At 46.3% G+C, this 22700-nt stretch overlaps 1 protein-coding gene across 3 annotated transcripts in view; it reads left to right on the top strand.

The window, feature by feature from the left end:
• ITGAE (integrin subunit alpha E) overlaps nt 1–22700 on the top strand; it is a 63792-nt gene that overhangs the window by 6054 nt on the left and 35038 nt on the right. For all 3 annotated transcript variants that reach the window (XM_061390719.1, XM_061390718.1, XM_061390717.1), the window contains exons 2-8: nt 11358–11478; nt 18550–18641; nt 20020–20087; nt 20424–20541; nt 20759–20893; nt 21273–21388; nt 21985–22136. In XM_061390719.1, the coding sequence (XP_061246703.1) occupies nt 11358–11478; nt 18550–18641; nt 20020–20087; nt 20424–20541; nt 20759–20893; nt 21273–21388; nt 21985–22136 (802 nt within the window). The remainder of the gene's footprint in view (nt 1–11357; nt 11479–18549; nt 18642–20019; nt 20088–20423; nt 20542–20758; nt 20894–21272; nt 21389–21984; nt 22137–22700) is intronic.

Below are 22700 nucleotides of genomic sequence, written 5' to 3'. Positions count from 1 at the left end.
CTTTCATGCTTTGGAAGCTTTATTTGAAGGAAAATCCCCACCGTCAGTCATTTTACCCTCAAATGCTTCAATACAAATTTTTAAAGGCGATATCCTCTTACAGTCTCAATGTTCTCATCACCTAACAAAATGAACAGTAATTCTTTGTTAATGTCTAATGTTGTTGCTCATTTGCTAAGCTGTGTCTGACTCTTTGCAACCCCATGAACCGCAGCACGCCAGACTCCCCTGCCTTTCACTATCTCCTGGAGTTTGTTCAAATTCATGTCCATTAAGTCAGTGATGCCGTCTAACCCTCTCATCCTCTGCCACCTCCTCCTCCTTTTGCTAATACTCAGCTTGTATTCGAATCTTCCTGACGGTCTCCACATGTCTATTTTTAACAGTTGATGAGTTCAGATCAAGAGCCTAACAAGGCCCAGACATCACGTGCGGTTGCTATGCCTTTCTTAGTCTAGAGGGGCCCCCTCGCTCATTTGGGCGTCTGTGTGTCCTTTTCAAATCTTTGCTTGACTGCAGAGCTCCGACGCTTGTCCTGCAGAACAAATAAATCTTCATGAAAGATTTGCGTGTTTGCTTCCTCTCAGAGTGATTTGTCCTTCAACCCCCTGTATTTCCTGAAACCTGGCAGTTAGGGCTAATGCCTTCAGTAAAGGCAGGTTTAACTTTTTTTGACGAGCACACTTTATACCAGCCATCCCCAACCTTTTTGGCACCAGGGGCTGGTTTTGTGGAAGACAACTCTTCTGGACAGTTGGGGTGAGGGGATGTTTTCAGGATGATTCAAGCACACTGAATTTCTTGTGCACTTTACTTCTATTATTATTGCATCAGCTCCACCTCAGATCATCAGGCATTAGATCCCGCAAGTTAGGGACTCCTAGTCAAAAAAATCAGGAGGATTTTGCCATTTTTCCTGCATTTCCCTTGCTCCTTTTTTCGGTTTCCTCTGCTGAGGTATTTTAAAGACTTGCTTCTTGGTGTGGTCTGATGACTGGCAGCCTGGACACCACATGGGAGCTGTTAGAAATGCAGAGTCTTGGGCCCCAGTATTCTTCCTGGGGAGTCACACTAGGAGGCACACATGCCTGGGGGACCCACTCTTAGGGGTGCTAAGATGAACTAGTGGGCTGGGGGTGTCAGTCTAATTGTGAAGCGCTCTATCAAGCTTTCATCCAAGTAGTTTCTTCCATTGATGATTGTGGCCTGAATTAACTGTTGTATTTCATTCAGATCAGATCAGATCTGATCAGTCGCTCAGTCGTGTCCGACTCTTTGCGACCCCATGCATCGCAGCACGCAAGGCCTCCCTGTGCATCACCAACTCCCGGAGTTTACCCAGACTCACATCCATCAAGTCAGTGATGCCATCCAGCCATCTCATCCTCTGTCATCCCCTTCTCCTCTTGCCCCCAATCCCTCCCAGAATCAGAGTCTTTTCCAATAAGTCAACTCTTTGTATTTCATTAGGACTTGCAAAATTGTATGCTTTTTTTGTTTTTGACTGCATTACATGTGGAATCGTAGTTCCCCAACCAGGGATTGAATTTATGCCCCCTGCACTGAAAACTTGGAGTCTTAACTCCAAATTAAGACTTAAATCCAAATCCATTGGATTGCCAGGGATGTTCTGCAAAATTCTGTTTTTATGATTCTATTATTCCTTCCCCATTTGTTAGTAATGATTCTTCCTTAAAGAACTTTTTCTCACCAACTAAGACTGTTTGGTGACCCTGAAATGTAGTGCATACAGGAAAGGCAAGCAGATTGTTGAATACTTTCCCTTTAATAGTCGATTTTCAGAGTTAGGGGACAATGCCCTCATTACACTGCCAATGGTGAGCAATGCAGTGTTTTGATTTCTTTTGTTTTTGTTTCCTCTTGGACACAACTTGGCGACCGAACAACAACAACAACAAGCCTTTTAAGTATCATTAAGAATCCCTGGAATTTTTATATATTAAATATGTTTCAGACACTTGCAATTATTATTGTTTTTTAAATTGAACTATAGTTGATTTACAATATTGAGTTAATTTCAGGTGTACAGCAAAAGGATTCCATTATATTGGGTTGGCCAAAAAATTCTTTCAGGTTTTTCCATAAGACATTACACATATACATTCTTTTTCTTTATAGGCTATCACAATATACTGAATATATATATAGTTCCCTGTGCTATACAATAAATCCTTGTTGTTTATCTATTTTATGTATGTGTGCTTCACTCGTGTCCGACTCTTTGCAACCCTATGGACTGTAGCCCGCCAGGCTCTTCTGTTAATGGGATCTGCCAAGCAGGAATACTGGAGTATAGCAGTGTATTAATCTCAAACTCCTAATTTATTCCTTCCCACCCCTGCGATTACTATTTTTTAAGGTAGGCTGTTTTTTGAAGTCACACACAAAAATAAACAAAGTCAGAGCAGTGAATTTTCAAATTAAATCAAATCCACATGCTGATACCCATTTCAAGAAACAGAACATTACCGACATCCATAAACACCTCCTATGGACCCTCCAGTCATTACTTTACCCCCAAGGGTAACCATCCTCCTGAATCCTAATATCATGGATTACTTTGCCTGTTTTGAACTTCACTTAAATGAAATTATACATGTTCTGTTTCGTCCCCAGCGTTTTTCATCTGACGTTGTGTTTATAGATCTACCCACCTTGTCGTCAATTATTTTTGTTGCTGTAGGGTATTCCATTGGTGAATATACTGCAGCTTGTTGGTGGATATGTGGGTTGTTCCAGTTTGGGGTTATTATGAATAGTGAGGCTGTGAACATTCTTGTACATGTCTTTTCATGAATTTATGAACATATTTCTATTGGATTTATGCCTAAGGCTAGAATCGCTTAGTCATGAGTTATGCATATATTCAGCTGTAGTTGATAATAGCCAAACGATTTTCTAAAGGGGTTATACAAATTTCCACCCCCACCAGCAGTATATGACTATTCTAGTGGCTCTACGTTATTGTTAACACTTGGTATTATCTTTTTCGGTTTAGCCATTCTGGTGGTTATGTAATGGTATTTTTACCGAAAGAGTATGTGTGAGGTCTGGCTGCTCACTGCTCAAAAGCCAGTAAACAGGCCAAGTAGGTGGAAAGGAAAGTTTGCTTTATTTCAGAAGCCAGCAGCTGGAGGGTGGGGGGAGGTGGATGTCTGTCCAAAGTCCAATCCCCCCCCATCCCCGGCAACCAGTGGGGCAGGAGCTTTTATAGACAGAAGGATGGGGTGGTGGGGGTGGCTACATGCAGAAACCGCAGTCAGCTCTGATAGTCATCTTCAAATTGGTCATCAGTGGTCTGACCAGTGTCATCTTGATTGTTTTAGGTACAGTTAATCTTCAGTTCCAGAGTCTGTTTGTTCCCATTTCTTTGTGGCCAGTTCTTGGAATTGTGGCAGGAATTGTCCTGGGTACAGTCTGGTCATCATGTAGTTAACTTGTCTGCCTGGTGTAGCTAGAAGACAGCTCCCAGGACATGGCTCAGAGTATTACCTATAGCCCTTGAGAAAGAATTAAAGGTCCTTGACTATGCTTAATGACTACGTTATTATTATTTAGTCTCCTTTGACAGTTTCCCTTTGATTCTGCCTTTCTCACTTCTCGGATAAAACTATTTGACTAAAGTTTTCCACAGACAAAAGGCAGGCAGAGGTGCCAGGGTGGGGGGCAAGGACCCATAAGGTCTTGCGCTGTTTCAGCATCACACAATCTCAGTTTGCCCTTCTGTGAAGTATAATGATGACTTCTCATGATTACTGGACATTGGATAGTCTCTTTTGTGAAACGTCCTTCTTTCTGTTAGCTTACATGCCTTTTTCATACTGATTTGTGGTCAGATGCTTGTATTGCAAACATCTCCTCTCTGTGGCTTGCCTCTCTCGTCTTTTAGTGATGTCTTCTGATAAACAGTTCTTAAGTCTAATGAAGTTCAGCTTATCAATGCTTTTCTTTATAGCTAGTGTTTTTTTGTGATCTGTTTAAAAAGTATCTGTCTAACCTAGGGTCCTTTGTTTTCTCTTAAAAGCTTTCTTATTTCACTTTTCATAGTTAGATATATGGTCCATCTAAACCCACATTTAAATCTTCAGTTCATCAGGAATTGATTTTTTGTGTCTATAATTTTTTTCAATGTTGATATCCAAGTGACCCAATCCAATGTATTTAAAAGATCATTCTTTCACCACTGTTCCTTACTGTCACCCTTGTCCTAAATCAAGTGACTATATGTTTTTGGGCTCTCTGTTTCATTGATCTATTTGTCTATCCTTATGCCAATATAATTCTGTTTTAATAACTGTAAGTTTATAGTATTGATGAATGATAAATCCAAAAATTTTATTCTTATTCTTCAGGAGTACCTGACTATTCTTGCCCATTGTGTTTCTTTCTCTCTTCTTTTTTTTAATGTCAGCTCTGTCTTTCTTGTTTAAAAAATTAATTTATTTCTTAATTGGAGGAAAATTGCTTTGTAGTGTTGTGTTGGTTTCTGCCCTAGAACTCGAATCAGTCATAATTATATTGCCCTTTGCATTTTCACATAAATTTTTTAAATGGCTTGCTAACATCTCCCCCCTCCCCACAATAACTTGCTAGGATTTTTTTTTTTAACTAATCAATTTCATTTTATTTGTTTATTTGGCTGCCTTTATTTGGGCTATGAACTGTAGCCCATCAGTTTCCTCTGTCCATGGGATTCTCCAGGCAAACACACTGGAGTGTGTTGCCATGCCCTCCTCCAGGGGGTCTTCCTGACCCAGGGGTCGAACCTGCATCTCTTTTATGTCTTCTGCAGTGGCGGGTGGGTTCTTTACCATCACAGCCACCTGGGAAGCCCTCAGTTGTATGTACTATCCTCTTATTTCATGAATGTCTTAGGATGTGTTCTGATGTTTTTTCATTCATATTGGTAATTTCTATGTTCTCTCTCTTTTTTTTCTTCCTTAATCAGTGTTGCTAGAGGTTTATCAGTTTTATTACTCTTTCTAAAAACCAAGCTTTGATTTTCTCTATGTAGGTTAGTTTTCTATTTCATCAATATGCTCATATCTTTATTCCTTCCTGTATTCTCTCTGAGTTTGATTTGGTTTCCATTTAGCTTTTTGAGATGGAATATTAGATAACTAGTTTTCAGTTTTTCTTTCCTTTTTTTTAAACATATGCATATAATGCTATATGTTTCCTCTAAGCACTTCTTTAACTGTATCACACAAGTTTTGATTTGTCCTATCTTAATTCTCATTTAGTAAGGTCTCCATTTTTGACCTTACATTATTTAGAAGTACATTGCTTATTTTCCAAGAAGTTCAGATTTTTCTTGCTTTCTGTTATTGATTTCTAGTTTAATTCTACTATAGTCAGAGAACATACTCTGGATTATGTCAATCCGTTGAAACGTACTGAGGTTTATTTTATGACCCGGCACACTTATGGTCAATTTTGATATTTCATGTGTACTTGAAAAAAATGTTTACTTTGCCATTGTTGGCTATAATATTCTGTTAGTCGATTATATCAAGTTTGTTAATTGTGTTGTTCAGATCTTCTAAATACTTACTGGATTTGGTTTTTTGCTTTTTTTTGGTCTACCTAATATGAAAGACTTGTTAAATCTTTTAGTTCAATCAATTTTTGCTTTGTATAGTTTGAAGTAATGTTATTGGAGACATACATATTTAAAGTGGTTATATCTTCCTTAGGAGTGAAGAACCACATAGTCGTAAGTTTTGTATTTCCTTCTCTTCTTTAGTTAAAAGAATAGTTTATACCTGTCTGTTGCTTAAGGATTTTACTTTGTTCCTAAAATCTCTACTGCCAAGTGAAAAGCCATTAATTGGGGGGGGAAAAAAACTTCCATCAGTTTTTCAAATGAAAAATTGTGATGCATTCCAGCCACCCCAATATCTAAATAACTTTTAATGATGGAAAATTTTATAAATTTACAAACAAAACAAATATATATTAAAAACCCAATCATTTGAATATAAAATTACAATTTACAGATACAACTTATTGTAATGAAGGCTTGCTGTCCTCATTAGAGGAGGAAAGGAAGACTCAGGGGTGGGTGGTGGAGGATGGGTGTGAGGGGGTCGTTACTAAAAAAGTACATTTTCCTTTCTGTACCACTTCTTTACTGTTTTTTAACTTTTGGGGGACCTATGGCTATCTTACATTCAAACTCCCTTTAAAAATAAAGTCACAGAGAAATATTTTGAGGCCAAAATAAATACTAAACCTTAAAATCACTTCAAGACACATGGAAACAGCTTGTGCACTCAGTAGCCTGTAGAATCATAGAAGACAGTATCTCTTCAGCCTCCTCGATGGGCATACATATGCAAAACAAAGTATATGAGGTTTTACCCGAACTTGGGGCTTCCCTGGTGGCTCAGATGGTAAAGCGTCTGCCTGCAATGTGGGAGACCCAGGTTCAATCGCTGGGTCGGGAAGATCCCCTGGAGAAGGAAATGGCAACCCACTCCAGTCCTCTTGCCTGGAAAATCCCATGGACAGAGGAGCCTGGTAGGTTATGGTCCATGGGGTCGCAAAGAGTCAGACACAACTGAGCAACTTCACTTTCACTTTCACACTTTCAAACATGGCAAGCAATGCAGATTTGTTTCCTATGATATTGTTGGGCTAAGAAACTCTCATGTAAGTAAATTGGTGCATATGTTTTTGCCTGAAAATGTAATGTCAGAATACACTTCCTTATAGCATGTTTATTTGGTGTATTCAGGGGTGAAAAAAACCATTGTATCAACACAGAAAAAAGGAATGTCCTTTTTTTAAGTGGCATGGCTGGGCGCGCCCCAGCGGTCCAGTGGTTAGGACTTGGTGCTTTAGCTGCCGTGGTCCTTCATTCAATCGCTGGTTGAAAACTAAGATCCTGCAAGCTGTGGGGTGTGGCCAAAGCAAAAACAAAAAAAATTGAGCGAAACTCAAGAAGTGGCATAGCTTGTCAAGAGCCATTGTGACAAAAAGTTGTTAATTGAGGGGTATTTGAACAGGTAAGTCTATAGACTGAGCTTCACTTTGCCTTTTTTTCCCATGCAAACATATATTGTAATTTTAAGCAGTGGCACAGCACGGTCAAACCATGCTTTTGAAAATTCTTTCTGACTACTGGTATGGAAAGGATGTACCTGGAGGGACAAATCTGAAAAGAGAAAGGCAGGAGACTAATGAATGTGTTCAAGCAGGAGAAAGTGAGGTCAGTGGGGCAGAACTGAGTCCCTGGGGACACCAAATTGCATGTGAGAATTCTGAGAATGATAAAGTGGTATTTCAAACCTATGGGAATAATATAAGCTATTTGAGAAGGAATGCTGGGACAATTTCATTTGGGGGGAAGAAAAATTAAAGCTGGGTATATGCAAAAATAAAATCTAGGGACTTTCATGGCAGTCCAGGGGTTAGGACACTGTATTTTGACTACAAGGGACATGGGTTTGAACCTTGGTCAGGGAACTAAGACCCCACAAGCTTCATGGTACAGCCAAAAGAAAAAAGTCTAGATGAATCAAAGATGCAAGCATTAAAAAATGAAACAAGTAACATACTGGAGAAAATAAGAGTGAATTAAAAAAATAATCTCTGGTGGGAAAGTGTGACACAGGAAAAATAATTTGACTACATAATAAATGTAGGTTTGGGAAAAACTATAAGGAAGTCGAACAAATACCTAAGTGACACGTTGACAATTTCTTTTGGGAAAAAAAGCTCTTGTATATTAAATAAGAAAACTTCCCTGGTGGTCCAGTGGTTAGGACGCCAAACTTCTACTGTGAGGGGGGTGAGGATTTAATCCCTGGTCAGGGAACTAAAGATCCCACATGCCATGTTGTATGGCCAAAAGAATGAAAAAAGAAAACAATAAAGACCTCTTTAAGATGGGTAATGTACATGAATAGACAGAAAACAGCTTATAATAAGAGGCTTGACTTCACTCCTAATTAAAAAGTAGTTTTGGAAGCAAATGATGAGATACTCTTTTAAAACAAGGATGAAGAGGTCTGCACAGTCAGCTCAAGCAATGCTGTGGGAAGTAGGCCTTCCATTTTGTTGCTGGAGTACAAATTGGCACAGCCTCTTTGGGGAGCAATCTATCCATATCAATTCTGCCTCCCCAAGTTTTGCCCCCACATTTTTAGTGAAGAATTTCCAAACATAGAGAAGAGTTGAAAACCTTGTGCAGTGGACAACCACATATGACTGACTTTGTTGTAGGAAGGGGGAGGCCCCCTTTCAGGGCCCCAGGAGCGGGCTCTCGTCTAACACGTGGAAAAGAATTGTCTGAGGAGACACGTGCTGACAAAGCAAGACATTTTACTGGGAAAGGGCACCCGGGTGGAGAGCAGTAGGGTACGGGAACCCAGGAGAACTGCTCTGCCGCGTGGCTCGCAGTCTCGGATTTTATGGTGATGGGATTAGTTGCCGGGTGGTCTTTGGCCAATCATTCTAATCCAGCGTCTTTCCTGGTGGCGCACGCATTGCTCGGCCAAGATGGATGCTGGCGAGAGGGGTTGTGGGAAGTGGACGGACACGCGATGTCTCCTTTTGACCTTTCCTGGACTCTTGTGGTTGGTGGTGGCTTATTAGTTCCGTATTCCTTACCAGGATCTCCTGTCATAAAACAACTCATGCCAATGGTTACTATGGTGCCTGGCCAGGGTGGGCGGTTTCAGTCAGTGTGCTTCCCCTAACAACTTGACAATGTACAGATTTTACAATACATATACTGCCGAGGTCCAGCCCCGGTGGAGTCAGGGGTTTCGAAGGGGAGCCGACTTCAGCGATCAGGAAACAACAGCTTGTTTAAATGTTAATTAAAGATATAAAGAGTGGTTAAATAAGGATAGCTCAGTGAGAAAATTTAGTGGAGAAAAGAGGCTGAATAATTCAGCCAGAAGGTGAGAGAAAGAACGACATGGGGAGACCAAGTTTCGGTGAACAAGGCCCGCACCTTATTTTCCAAAGTAGTTTTTATACCTTAAGTTATGCATAGAGGATAATGGGGGAAGGGGTGGAGTCATGCAGTAAGCCAGGCTTTCTTCCTACAAACTTATCATATGCAAAAGTTTAGGTGATTTGCATCATCTTCTGGCCCGGAGGCCTGTTAACATTTTAAGACCCTTTCTTCAGAAAACTTATTTTTCTCTAAAGGTGATTAGTCAGGCGCCACCCTCCAAAAGCATTAGATAAAGTTGCATTCCTACAGGGCAAAGGTGTGGTGGGCTATAACAAGAAAAAGAATTAACTCAAGGGTCCAAGGTTACAAACATTAAAGCTACTACTTACACCAATTATATTAATCAATACACTGCCAGGGACACAGCAGGTAAGGGATATGGAGACTTAGCAGCAAACATTGGCCCAACAAGTGAAAAACCCTTCACCGATACAATTTCTAATCAATCTTTTAACTGCTCAAAGGACTCTCTATTTAGACAGTTTAGAACATCTCATGCCTCTCACAGTTGGGAAGCTCTGAGCAATCACATGTGGCCGGAAAAACCTATTCAGCCAGGCTAGAGGACTTCCAAAGGAGTTTGTAGGTTGAAACACTATCACACCCAGGAACTTTATTAACTGGAGCTGTAAGTTAATTTTTTCAAAGAGAGGTAGTGGGGGACAGCCCCCCGTAAAGTCAGAGGTGTAGGTGAGAGCACAAAGCAGAAAGTAGGCAGACTCTGGTTTTGAGGGTAGATGCTCGAGAATTTCCAGGGGGGCTCCTGAGGTTCAATCCCGCCTTTGCGTACGCCGAGCCTCCTTCCTCATGACCTTTGCCACGGGCGGAGTTCCTCACGCTGGTTCCCAGCAATATACTTTTGTGTATCACATATATGTAAAATATGTGTGAGAGCGTAAATACAACAAAATGTTGACAATTGTAATTAATGTATATAAAAACATTTATTTATATCCACCTCTATGTAAATTACCATCCATATATATATCCAGCTATCCACCCATCAAGCCGGCTTACATTTTGATGCATTTCAAAGTAAATTGCAGGCATCAGCACGGTTTATCCCTAAACATTTCAGCATACATGTTGACTAGAATTCAATATTTGCTTATGGTTTTTGTTTTTTTTTTTTTGAGGTAAAATTTACATAGTGAACCAAATTTTAAGTGCATCATTTGATGGATTTTTGACAAATTCATGTCTTTGTAATCCAAATGCCTATAAAGATGTAGGCTATTTCCAACACCCCAAAAAGCTCCTCTCTGCCCCTTCTCAGTTAATTCCCACCCCAACTCTCACTACTCCAGGCAATATTTTTTGCTACAGTTTTTTAATATTTATTTTTCTCTATTTATTCATTTCAGCTGTGCCTGGTCTTACTTGTAGCACGTGGGATCTTTAGTTGTGGGAACTCTTAGTTCAGCATGTGGGATCTAGTTCCCTGACCAGGGACTGAACCTGGATTCCCGCACTGGGAACTCAGAGTCTTAGCCAATGGACCAACCAGGGAAGATTCACCCATCTTGTTGTCCATGTCAATTGTCTGTTTCTATTTACTTCTGAATAGTATTCATTGTCTGAAAATATCCATTTATCCATCCCCAGCAGATGGTTATTTGGGTTGCTCCAGTTTGGGACTGTTACAAATAGGTATTTTTGAGGACGTATCTTTTCTCTTGGGTCAATTGATGGAGGTGTATGTAGACAGAATGTAAGCAGATCCTCTCCATTGGGCCCATAGTCTATTTTAACTTTGGTACCTGACACAGTGATGAGCATGTGCTTTGAGGCAGGTACAGAAAGTGAACAGTGGGAGGTGTGAGAAGGTGGGAAGTGCTCTGGGACAGAACCACAGAAGGCTTCCTGAAGGAGGGGGCCTTGGTGCCAACATAGCTTGGTTTAGTAAGAGGGTCAGGGGTTCTGGGTCAGACACACCTGCATTCCAGTCCTATTCCTATAGAAAAAGACCCTTGGTTGATGAGCGGGGGATTGTGGGGGCGGGGGACTTCCCTGACTGTCCCTGGTTAAGACTTTACCCTTCTACTGCAAGGAGCACTAATTTGATCCCTGCTCAGGGAACTAAAATCTTGCATGCCACAAGTCATGGCCAAAGGAAAAAAAAAAAAAGAAGACCTCCTGGGGCAGGGATCCTTGGTACAGACACAGCTTGGTTTAGCTGGAGGATCAAGGGTTCTGGGTTAGATGTGCCTGTGTTCCAGTCCCATTCTTATGAAAAAAAAAAAAACAAAAAACAAAAATCCCTGGGAGTCCTGCTTTTCCCATCTTTAAAGTGGGGATAATAGCATGGCGGGAGGTGATGGAATAACGATGCCTCTCCTGTTAATTGTTCTTCTTTCCCCCTCAGGCCTGGCTCCCCTGGCTGCCTTCAATGTGGATGTGGTCCGGACCTGGGTGACTCCTGAGGGCGGCGACCCCTATGTGCTTAGCTCCCTTCTGCATCAGGACTCCAGCACCAAGAAGACCTGGTGAGCAGATAGGGGATGGGCAGTGGGGACCGAAGGGTCCTCGGAGAGCTGGAGAAGGCCCCAGACAAGGCTGTGGCACCCCACTCCACAGCTTGGGAGAACCCCTTTCAGAAGGGCATGCAGGGGAGAGGCCATGAGCCCAGGGTCAGTCCTTGCAGGCTGGCCCCTGACCTCACTCTGGCCTCTCCTGGGGTGGAGGAGGGGGAAACTAACTACCTCTCTTTTGTCTCTTACAAAAGTAACACATGCTCAATATAGAAATTTTGGGGAGTGACAAAAAAATATTTTTTTAATGGAAATTATGAGGCAGGCGGGCGTAGTGGTTACGAGCGAGGCCAGGGCTGTGGGCCTGGCCGCCGTGGTTGGGCGACAGCTTCACTCTGTATTTATAGCAAGACACTCAACCCCCAGCCTCAGTTTCTCATCTCTGCAATGGGGGTGATATTTTCCTACTTTACAGGGTTGTTGCAAAGACTGTCTGAGTTAATGCACGTTAAGGGTTTGACACAATTTATGGCTAAGTTTATTGATATTTCTCCTGGCAATCTTGATTCCAGCTTGTGTTTCTTCCAGTCCAGTGTTTCTCATGATGTACTCTGCATATAAGTTAAATAAGCATGGTGACAATATACAGCCTTGACGTACTCCTTTTCCTATTTGGAACCAGCCTGTTGTTCCATGTCCAGTTCTGACTGTTGCTTCCTGACCTGCATACAGATTTCTCAAGAGGCAGGTCAGGTGGTCTGGTATTCCCATCTCTTTCAGAATTTTCCACAGTTTATTGTGATCCACACAGTCAAAGGCTTTGGCATAGTCAATAAGGCAGAAATAGATGTTTTTCTGGACCTCTCTTGCTTTTTCCATGATCCAGCGGATGTTGGCAATTTGATCTCTGGTTCCTCTGCCTTTTCTAAAACCAGCTTGAACATCAGGAAGTTCACTGAATTGAACTGATGGCTAAGTTTAAGATCAATACACATCACTTTGTATTTTAAACATATCATCCATACCCACCCAACAGATAAGCAAAACATTTTGTCTGACAACATTCTGTTGGCCAGGATGTGGTGAAGGAGGGACTTGTGGAAATGCGAGTTGGTATCATCTCCTGGGTGAATCATTTTGTCATATCAAGCAGGTCTGAGGATGCACATAGCCTTTGACTTGGGGATCCCACCCCTAGATACCAACCCCAGGGGTATTCTCAGATACTCGTAGAGGTATCGATTGTGATGCTGTTTTGAAATAAGCATCATTGGAAAGTGAAAGAAATAAGGTGTGAATCACCTAATGTGATACCAAAAGCTGGTAAAATGAATGAATTGAGTGCAATGGTTATGAACTGAGTCAATCTCAAAACATATTGTAAAATGGAGAAGGCAGGTTGTAGAATGATTTATACCACAGCCCTTCACTCCACAAGCATTTATTTATTTTAAAAATATTTATGTATTTGGCCGTGCCAGTCTTTAGCTGCGGCATGTGGGGTTTCTCCTTGGAGCATGTGGAATCTGATTCCCTGACTGGGGATGGAAACCAGGCCCCCTGCATTGGACCCATTGGACCACCAGCGTCCTTTCACAAGCATTCATACAGAGCACCTACTGTGTGCCAGGCCCTGAGGGTACCGTGGTGAACAAAACAGACACAAATCCTCATGCTCAAGGAAGGTAGACAAGAAGCAAGTCGATCAAATGTGGATTCTATCAGCGGGAGGTAGTGGTGGTATGTAGAGACATGTCTGGTTTTAGAAGTTTTGCAGTCAAGGGCACGACACGCCCTCCAACGTCCCCTGTGGTCGCCAAGATGACAGTCAGGCTTCTCTCCCTCAACACCCAGTCTAGGAATTTCGTCAGCCTTCCCTGTGGCAGTGGTACCCATTGCCGTTGCTAGAGTTTTCCCTTGTGGGAACAGTGCTGATGAGAGGTGTTCTGGCAGTTTCCTTGGCCTATGACAACCAGCGCAGCTCTGCATTTTCTTTCACTGGGCATCTTTTTTAATCAAACACCGGGGAGCCCAGCTGTGGAATTGCTAGATCATGGCTTCTGCACTGGGTCAGCGTTCAGTTTTAACAAAGTTTGCAGTGCCTGACATTCTGATTGCTCCCCAGCTCACGGCTGGGTTTCAGCCTGAGTTATCTGTGACTGTCTCCTGCCCAGCCCCCCTCCCACCAGTACCCCAGCAAGGCCCTCACCACACCCACTTCAGGCCCAACAGACTTTAACCCCTCTCTCTCAGAAGCCAAGCCAAAAGGCCACAGCGGAGGAGGGGTCTTTGAAGTTCCCAGAGCAGAAGGCTCTGAGCCACCCCACCTCCCACCTCAGGGCTGGGGGAAGAGCGCTCTTGGGCTCAAGAAAACCTCCCTGAACACCTGTTGAAGCAGAGAGGGGCTCACAGGTTTGAACGTGCAGGGGAGGAGGATGTGGTGGGAGGCACTTCTGGGTTTCAAACCTTGGAGCCTGAGACCACGGGCTGCTCACAGGGCAGGAAATGCATTTCTGGCCGCCTGGGCCACAGAGGAACTAGCTGGGGTCCCTGGGCAAGGATGATGTGTCCCCTCTTTCCCTCATGTCATTTCTCTGTAAGATGTAACAGCCAGAGCTGGCAGCATCATGGACTTGGCTGCTGCAGTAGGTGGAATGGGATATAAATGTGGTGACTCAGATGGTAAAAGCGTCTGCCTGCAACGCTGGAGACCCGGGTTTGATCCCTGGGTCAGGAAGATCCCCTGGAGAAGGAAATGGCAACCCACTCCAGTATTCTTGCTTGGAAAATTCCATGGATGGAGGAGCCTGACAGTCCAAAGTGTCACAAAGAGTCGGACACTACTGAGCGACTTCACTTTCATTTCACACGGGAAGTATGGGAATAGCCTCTGAGTGAGAGCTGGGTGAAGGTAGGAGATGGGCTGCACTCAGCCCAGGTGTAATAGGGTCTCTGGGGCTATCAGCTGATGGTAAAGTCAGTTAGAATTTAGTTTGCCAGTCTCTTGGTGGATAAACCTGTAGATCAAGAGACCACCCACCATGGAGGGGCTGGTTAAAGGGGTGAGCAGCAGAAGCAGCTCAGACTGGGCCCCAGGCCACGGCACTGCATGACTATGGTATGAAGGCAACCTTGGGTTCTGCAGTGTGCAACGTGTGCAACTGTACGTGGTAGTCCCACCTGAACTCACAGTCTACGTGGGAACAAAAGTCGGGGATAAGCGTAGGTGTCCAGGAGTGGGGGCTTCCTAGAAGACTTGGAAAGGGTCAAGGTGCTCCTTCTTTGGGGAAGGCTTTTTGACGAACTGGTATTTAGGAAGACCGTTCTGCAGGAAAAGGAGGTGAAAGGCACCACAAGCGGAAGTAACAGCTTGCGCCAAGGCCTAAAGAAGGAAGGAGACCTGAGGCTATTCTAGGCTGCACCTACAGCACCAAAATGTGGTCTGGGTTAGAGCCCAGTTCTGAGCCCACCTTTGTGGGGGAGCAGAGAATAAGGTGCTGGGCCCAGGGCTGAGGCTCGGGCTGGGCAGGGTCTGGGAAAGAGGCAAGGTTGCTGAGCAGGCAACCTAATCTGGGGGCTCAGATTTAAGCCCACAGAGCTGAGCTGCATGCGGCCCTCCTCAACCTCACCCTACACTGGCTCCCTCACCTGCTGCCTGGACAGTCATTCAATCATCACTCAACAAATATTTACCAAGCCCCTGCTCTACAGAGGTGCCACATTCCAGGCGCCTTAAATAATACAACAAACAAGATAGATAAGATCCTTGGGGAACATATCATCTAGGGGGAGAGAGAGATAATAAACAATAAAAAAGTGAACAGGATGCCATCAAACAGGACAAGTTCTGGGAAGGGAATGAATGGGCTGATAAAAAGCAGAGAAACTGGGTTGTGATGTGAGGCTGGTTGGAGAAAGCATTTGTGACAGTTAAGCGAGGCCAAGGAATGAGAATGGGCCAGGTTTGGGGAAAGTAGGGGACAGCAAAGCAGAAGGCCCAAGCCAGCAAAGAGCTGGGTGCAGCCTAGGAACAGCAGCCAGCCAGCGTGGAGCTAGAGCTTGAGGAGCGAAGGAGCCGGAGGGGAGTCTCAGGGTTGGGGAAGGTGCTAGATGGTGCAAGGCCCTGTTGGCTGCAGCGAGGGGTATGGGCAGACTCTCTTTCTAAGGACATGGGAGGTTGCTGATGTGGTGTAATTTACAAGACTGAATTTTAAAAAAGAAATAATAGTTAGGAGGCTATTACTACACATCAGGCGAGATGATGGTGGCAGGGGAGACAGAGAGAAGAGATGTTCTGTAGATATAATTTGGAGGAAAAACCAGTAGGGTTTACTGATGCATTTGATGGAGGGGATGAGTGAAAGAATGAAGCAAGGGGGCCCCCAGGCCTCGGACTCCAGAACGTGGTGGTCAGGGGTGACATGCATCCGTGGCGGGGAGATGGAAAGGTTCAGTTCAGGCGCAGGAGGACAAGACCATAGTTCTGTTTTGGACATTCTAAATTTGAGAGACGTGTTCGACTCTGGGCAGTAGGTTATTTATTACTCTCTAGGGCTGCTATAACAAAGTCACCACAAACGTGGGACTTTGCTGGTGCTCCAGTGGTTAAGAATCCACCTTCCAGTGCAGGGGACAAGGGTTTAATCCCTGATCAGGGAACTAAGATCCCACACGCTGTGGGGCAACTAAACCTGTGTGCCACATCTACTGAGCCTGCAAGCCACGGCTAGTGAGTCCATGTTCGGCAACAAAAGATCCCGCATATAGCAACCAAGACCCGACACAGCCAAATAAATATGTTAAAAACTCACAACAAACTTAAGTGGCTTAGAACAGTACACATTTGTACAGAAACTACAGTTCAGTGGTTAAGACTCTGCCTCTCCAATGCAGGGGGCACAGGTTTGACCCCTGGTCAGGGAACTAAGATCCCACATGCCCTGTGGCCAAAAAGAAAAAAAAACAACAAAAAATGAATTTATTATCTTAAAGTTTTGAAGGTCAGAGTCCTTCACGGGTCTTACTGAACTAAAATCAAGGAGTTGGCAGGGCTTTGTTCCTTTAGGGGCTCAAGAGGAGAATCTATCTGTACCCTCACTTCTTTTAGCTTCGAGGGACTGCCTGGACCCCTTGGCTTGTGGCCCCTCCTCCATCTTTAAGGCCAGCAGCGCCTCCCTCTGATAAGGACCCCTGTGGTTACACTGATGTGCATGCTGGGTCGCCCCGTCATGTACGATTCTTTGCGATGCTTTGGACTGTAGCCCACCAGTCTCCTCTGTCCATAGGATTTTTCAGGCAAAAATACTGGAGTGGACTGCCATTTTCCTCCTCTAGGGGATCTTTCCGACTCTCAGATTGAACCTGAATCTCCTGTGTCTTCTGCACTGCAGGCAAATTCTTTACCTGCTGAGCCATCAGGAAAGCCTGATTACATTGAGCCTACTCACATAATCCAGGATAAACTGTCACAAGATCCTTAACTTAATCACATCTACAAAGTGCCTTTTGCCATAAAAAGTAGCCTATTTGTGGGTTCTGGGAATTAGGACATGGACTTCTCTGGGAGTGGAAGGGTCATTATTCTATTTTCTATAGCTATGCTCATCTGGCTTTTTTTCTTCTTTTTTCCAAGGGTGAAGCTAATTTGTATTTATTCTTATTTTTATCATTTTTTGGCTGTGCCACACAGCATGTGGTGTCTTAGTTCCCTGACCAGGGATTGAACCCTCACTCCTTGCATTGAAAGTACAGAGTCTTAACCATTGGACTGTCAGGGAAATCCTTCATTTGGCTGCTGGTGGAGGAATCCTAGAATTGCAGGTATAAAGATGGGGATGTCAGCATCTGTAGGTGTATTGAAGCCAGTGATTGGAGGGGATCGATAGGGAGAGTGTGTGGTGAGGAATACAGGGACCCACCCAGCGCAGGTGACATTTAGAAGTCAGACAGCAAAGGAACAAGCCAAGGATTAGGAGAAGGAATAGTGAGGAAGGTCAGGGGAAATCCAGAAGAAAGTGGTTCAAGGGGGAGATGGGCCCTTAGGAAGACGAGGACGGGAAGGTGTCCCTTGGGCTTGGCAATGTGGGGACCACTGCTGACCTTGACAGGAGTCCTATCGGGGTGGAAGTCAGCTTGGGATAAGCTGGGGAGGGCACACACCCAGTATAGATTTTATTATTATCCTGTCAACCATGAAAGATAAAGTGAGAATCTTTCATAACTTCCTAAAATGTCAGGTAACAAGAGGTGAGGAAGTGGCAACCCAACCTTGTTTCTGGCCCCCGGCCCACCATGGCTCATCATGACCTGTCTAAGCGTGTGGTTCCCTTTCATAAAGCCCTCTGTGGCTTCGCACTGCCCTTGGTGTAAAACCCTGGACTTGCTTCCCTGTTACCCTTCCCCAGTGCCCCCTACTCACAGCCCTTAAGACAGAGAGACCTCCCTGTCAGGGGCAGCTCTTATCCTCCCTGGGTGGCATGGACACCGAGAATATTCAGGCCGACGCTGTCTCTGTGTCTCTCTGGGCTCTGGGTTGGGGGCAGAGTTTGCCATCGGGAATCACATCTCCTGAGGCTTCCTTAACCAGGCCAAGGTGCCCAGAACCTCCAGTTCTGACCAGCCCCTGTGAGAGGGGGCACTAGAATGCTCTTCTCAGGAAGCACGGTCACTGAAGCCAGGTGGGGGCAGACCCCCCCAGCAGCCACTAGGAAGCCAGCACTGCCGGCAACAGAAACAACTGTGCTACTGGTGGCTTCCTGGTGCCCGCCCCCCCCCCCGATCAAAGAGCAGAGAGTCTTTATTTACCACCAGTATCACCCTGTGTCTGTCAGGGTGGGCCAGCAGGCAGAGAGGGGAGGGATTTAGCCATTGCCTGCTGGAAACCATGTGAAGGTTAAAGCCCGTGCCTCCCTTAAAATGCAGATCCACTGTCCTGGGCTGGGAGCCTGCCTGCCTGTCCTGGGCTGGTCTTTTCCATCGTTTTCCAGATGGGGAGCCTTTGGGTCTCTGGGCCTGGAACGGAAGGACCGAGCCTGGGCAGTGGGGAGGCGACAGGGGATCCTTGACAAGCTCAACTCTTTTGCTCAGGCTCCTGGTCACCAGCCCCAGAACCAGCCGAACAGCAAAGCCCCTGCATCAGTGCTCTCTCATCCAGGATGAGCTCCACTGCCAACCAGTAGGTAAGTCAGCCCCCACTCCAGGGAATACTCCCAGGACCTCCTTTCCAGGAATCCCACTCATCCAGGCCAATCATTCCAGCCCCGGCCCCACCTAATCCGGTCCCTCCACCATAGACTCCGCAGCAACAAGCCTTCCCCCCTGGTGCCCAATCCCATCTCTACCCAACCCTAACCCCTAACCCATCTTTCCAGATCCAATTCTAACAATGAAAATGAAATCGAAAATGTATGGAGTGTTCACCATGTCGCCTGACACTCTTTTATGTACTTCGTGTACTTTTAATTCTCAAAACCACAGCCTTTTACAGAAGAGGAAGCTACAGTTCAGAGAAGGCCTCTGGTTTCCAGTATGACTAACATCACATATCTGGGTAGTACCAAAGATGCGAATCCAACTCCACTTGATTCCAAAACCCACCTACCCCAACTCATTGCACCTCAGTGGGACCCAAGCCTTCCCGCTCCCATCTAACCGTGGCCATCTTGTCGTCCAGCATATTGCTGTTGTTCAGTCGCTAAATTGTGTCCAACTCTTTGCAGCCCCATGGACTGCAGCACGCCAGGCTTCCCTGTCCTTCACCATCCCCCAGAGCTTGCTCAAACTCACGTTCATTGAGTTGGTGAAGCCATCCAACCATCTCATCCTCTTTCGTCCCGTTCTTCTTCCGCCTTCAATCTTTCCCAGCATCAGGGTCTTTTCCAATGCATGCGGCCTGCCATATATTAAGTGCTCAATAATGCTGTTTGAATGAACAAAGGAATGGACCTCATTCAGTCATTGACCAAACACTCACCACCCACCCAGTCCGGCTGAAGGCCCATCTTTGCTGATGACCACTCGGCAGTGTTGGGTGGAGTCCTAGACTGTGAGGGAGGCCCTGTGTTGAACAGCCTCCATCTCTGCCTCAGAAGGGAACATGGTTCCCTTCTGCCCCTGCGGTTGTGGGGCAATAAGATTCCCCAGGGACAGGACCTGGCGAGGGGAGGGTTCATCAGACTTTCGGCCAGTCCCTCAGCCTCTTGCCCTCCTCCCCCGTGCTGCACACACATGCCAGCTGCTGCTTCTCTACCTGCCTGCCCACCAGCCCAGGAGCCCCTGAGGACCAGCAGCAGGTCTCAGTGTTTCTGGATCCCTATCACCATCTGTCACAGGCCAAGCATAGAGCAGACATCATGGGGCACGTGTTGAATGAGACGCTGAAGGAGCCTGGGGGAGAGGCTTGTCCTTGAAGGCTCCCCCATCCAGCTTCTGGAGGTTGCTCTGAGTGGCCAGCTGGTCCTCATGGGGCCTTGACCAAGACGGCCCTGTGGCCTCAGCCTTGGCTCCTGGGTTGCCTCCCAGCATCCCTCCCCCCTTACCTGGGCTTCACTGTTTCAGAGCACGTCCCCATCCCAAAGGGGAGGTACCAGGGCGTGACGGCTGTCCGGAACCACCACGGTGTTCTGGTGAGTGTGCGTGGCATAGGGGATGGAGGGCCTCGGGGAGCTGGTGGTGACCCCTGTGGTTGACCCCTGTGGATACTAGTCCTGGCTGGTGTGTTATTCTCAGGGCTGAGCCCAGGTATATCATTGATCAACCCCAGGGCTGATGGCGGCTCTGACCTGGGTACACTGTGTGACGCTGACGCTGGCGCTGACTCGTCCTCCCCCTGGGGAGGGGCGAACAGGCTGTTCTGTGGCCCCTGCCTGGTTGAGGCTCTGGGTTCTGGCATGGGGGTGTGGGTGTGGCCTGGGTCAGGGGTGACTCTGGCTTGCCCCTTCTTTGTTCCCCTGTTCTACCAGGTCTGCATTCAAGTGCCAACCCGGCAGCCCCACAGCCTCAGCTCAGAGCTCACAGGCAACTGCAGCCTGCTGACCCCTGACCTCCGTCCCCGGGCCCAGGTCTACTTCTCCAACCTTGGTAAGCACTGGACCTGCGTTGGCCTTGGACAGCTCTGAGGGCTCTCCTGGGGTCTGCAAGAAGAGGCACCAGCCTGCGGTAGATGTGGAGGGACACAGGGGCCTGGAGAGGGCAGGGCAGCCTGGAGAGGGAACCAGGGAAAGCTAAGTGAGGGCTGGCCTGGAGGTGAACCAGGAAGCTGTCTGACTCTGAGCTCTTCCATGTGGACTTTTTAAAGAAAGATTTCTGGATCCCGATGCCCCTGTGGATGCTGGAGCCTGCCCCAGGGACAAAAAAGGCAGCACAGAGAACACAGCCAGGAGGCGACGGGATTTAAAGGTGGAAGAGGAGGAAGAGGAAGAGGAGGCAGCTGGTGAGAAGAGGCAGATCTGGGCTGCTCCCAGAGGCTGTCAGAGCTGACCCCTATGCTGGAGACCTCTAGGGTTGAGGTGTGCCTTTTCCAAGAGGTGGGAGGGGTGGCTGGATTCTGCAGGCTTGACCAGCTCTGTCTCCCCTCATCTGTAGGCCCAGGGAGCAAGGGTGCTGGGAGAGACTCATACAACATCAGAGCCTGAGCAGGTTCTGGCTCTCTCTGCCTCTGAGACAAAGGCTTCACTCTTGGGAGTGGCATCTGAGTCCCCCCTGAACTGAGCCTTCAGGGCTTGACTGGGCGGGTGCCCTTCAGAGCAGGGAGAGCTGCCCTCACTCCAGACGCCACAGCCACTCCTAACCTGCTCCCCATCTTGGCCCAGGCACCGAGATCGCCATCGTCCTGGATGGCTCAGGAAGCATTGATCCCCCGGACTTCCAGAAAGCCAAAGACTTCATCTACGACATGATGAAGAACTTTTATACGAAGTGCTTTGAGGTGGGCTTCCCTTAGAGCTGGATTCACACAACTTGTGGGTTGTCTACCACCACTGTGAACAAACTGCTTCAAAACATCCACCAAGGATCTGTTCTCCTTCTGTGGGCCAGCCATTCAGGTTGGGCTGAGCTGGGAGGTTCTTCTGCTGTTCTTACCAGGAGTTAATTCCTGCAGATGCAGACACCTGCTTGACTGGACCGTAAATTGCCTTCACTTTTCTGGGCCATTTGTCTCCAACAGCCCAGCCCAACTCTTTCATGGCAAGCACTTTCCAATGCTCTGATTGCATCACATTTCCTGATGTCCATGGGCCAAAGCAAGTCACCACAGCCTATCCTGGAGTCAATGTGGAAGAAGGGGCTACCCAGGGACATAGATTCGGGAGAAGCCCATGATTCCCCAGGAGCCATTGCTATCACACCTTTCTCCACCCTTGCTGGCTTAGAGGTTGCCCTCTGCCTGAGCATCTCCTCCTGCCCAGAGACTAAGAGGAATGAGTGGATTCTTCCACTTCTTCCAGGGGGAGCCATCTAAGGGGTAGGGGTGGCCTTGAGCAGCTCTGCCAAACTCCTCCCTTCTTGGCCCCTGCCCTGCAGTGCAGATTTGCTGTGGTGCAATATGGAGAAGTCATCCAGACCGAGCTTGACCTTCTAGACAGCCAAGACGTTAGAGCCTCCTTGGACAGAGTGAAGAACATCAGTCAAGTGGGAAAAATCACCAAGACTGCCTCTGCCATGCAGCACGTCCTGTGAGTTATCTGTAGACCTACTGGCTGCCAGCCTGTGACCCTGCCCAGAGGCTCTGAGACATCCTGCTTGGAGAAGGTGGCTGGACAGACTATGTAGAGGACAGGGTCAGGGTTCAGGCTCTTCCTTGGCTAAAAGGGGACTGTGAGGTCTTCCAATCCAGCCTTGGCAGATGGATGACACCCCAGGACAGTCCTCCAAAAATTCTTCCAAAGACTACTCCTGTGAGCAGCAGTGGGGCACAGTGCTTACCAGAGGAGTGAGTGGGCAGGCTTCCTGGCTTCAATCCCAGCTCCAGTTTGCACTCGTGAGACTTTGGGCAAGCTGTTTAACTTCTTTGTGTTTCAACTGCCTCACATTAAAATTGAGAATCATAGGGAATTCCCTGGTGGTCTAGTGATTAGGATTCTGCACTTTCACCACTGAAGTCCAGGTTCAATCCCTGTTCAGGGAACTAAAATCCTACAAGCTGCAAGGGGTGGCCAAATAATAATAATAATTATACTTGCCTTATAGGATTTTTGAGGATAAATGGGTTAAAATATGTTCAGTGCTAGGTTTTCTCT

This window comes from Bos javanicus, chromosome 19 (genome assembly GCF_032452875.1).
Source record: "Bos javanicus breed banteng chromosome 19, ARS-OSU_banteng_1.0, whole genome shotgun sequence".
Lineage (NCBI taxonomy): Eukaryota > Metazoa > Chordata > Mammalia > Artiodactyla > Bovidae > Bos > Bos javanicus.
The sequence above is the reverse complement of the archived record's forward strand: the minus strand, read 5'-3'. Positions and strand labels throughout refer to the sequence as shown.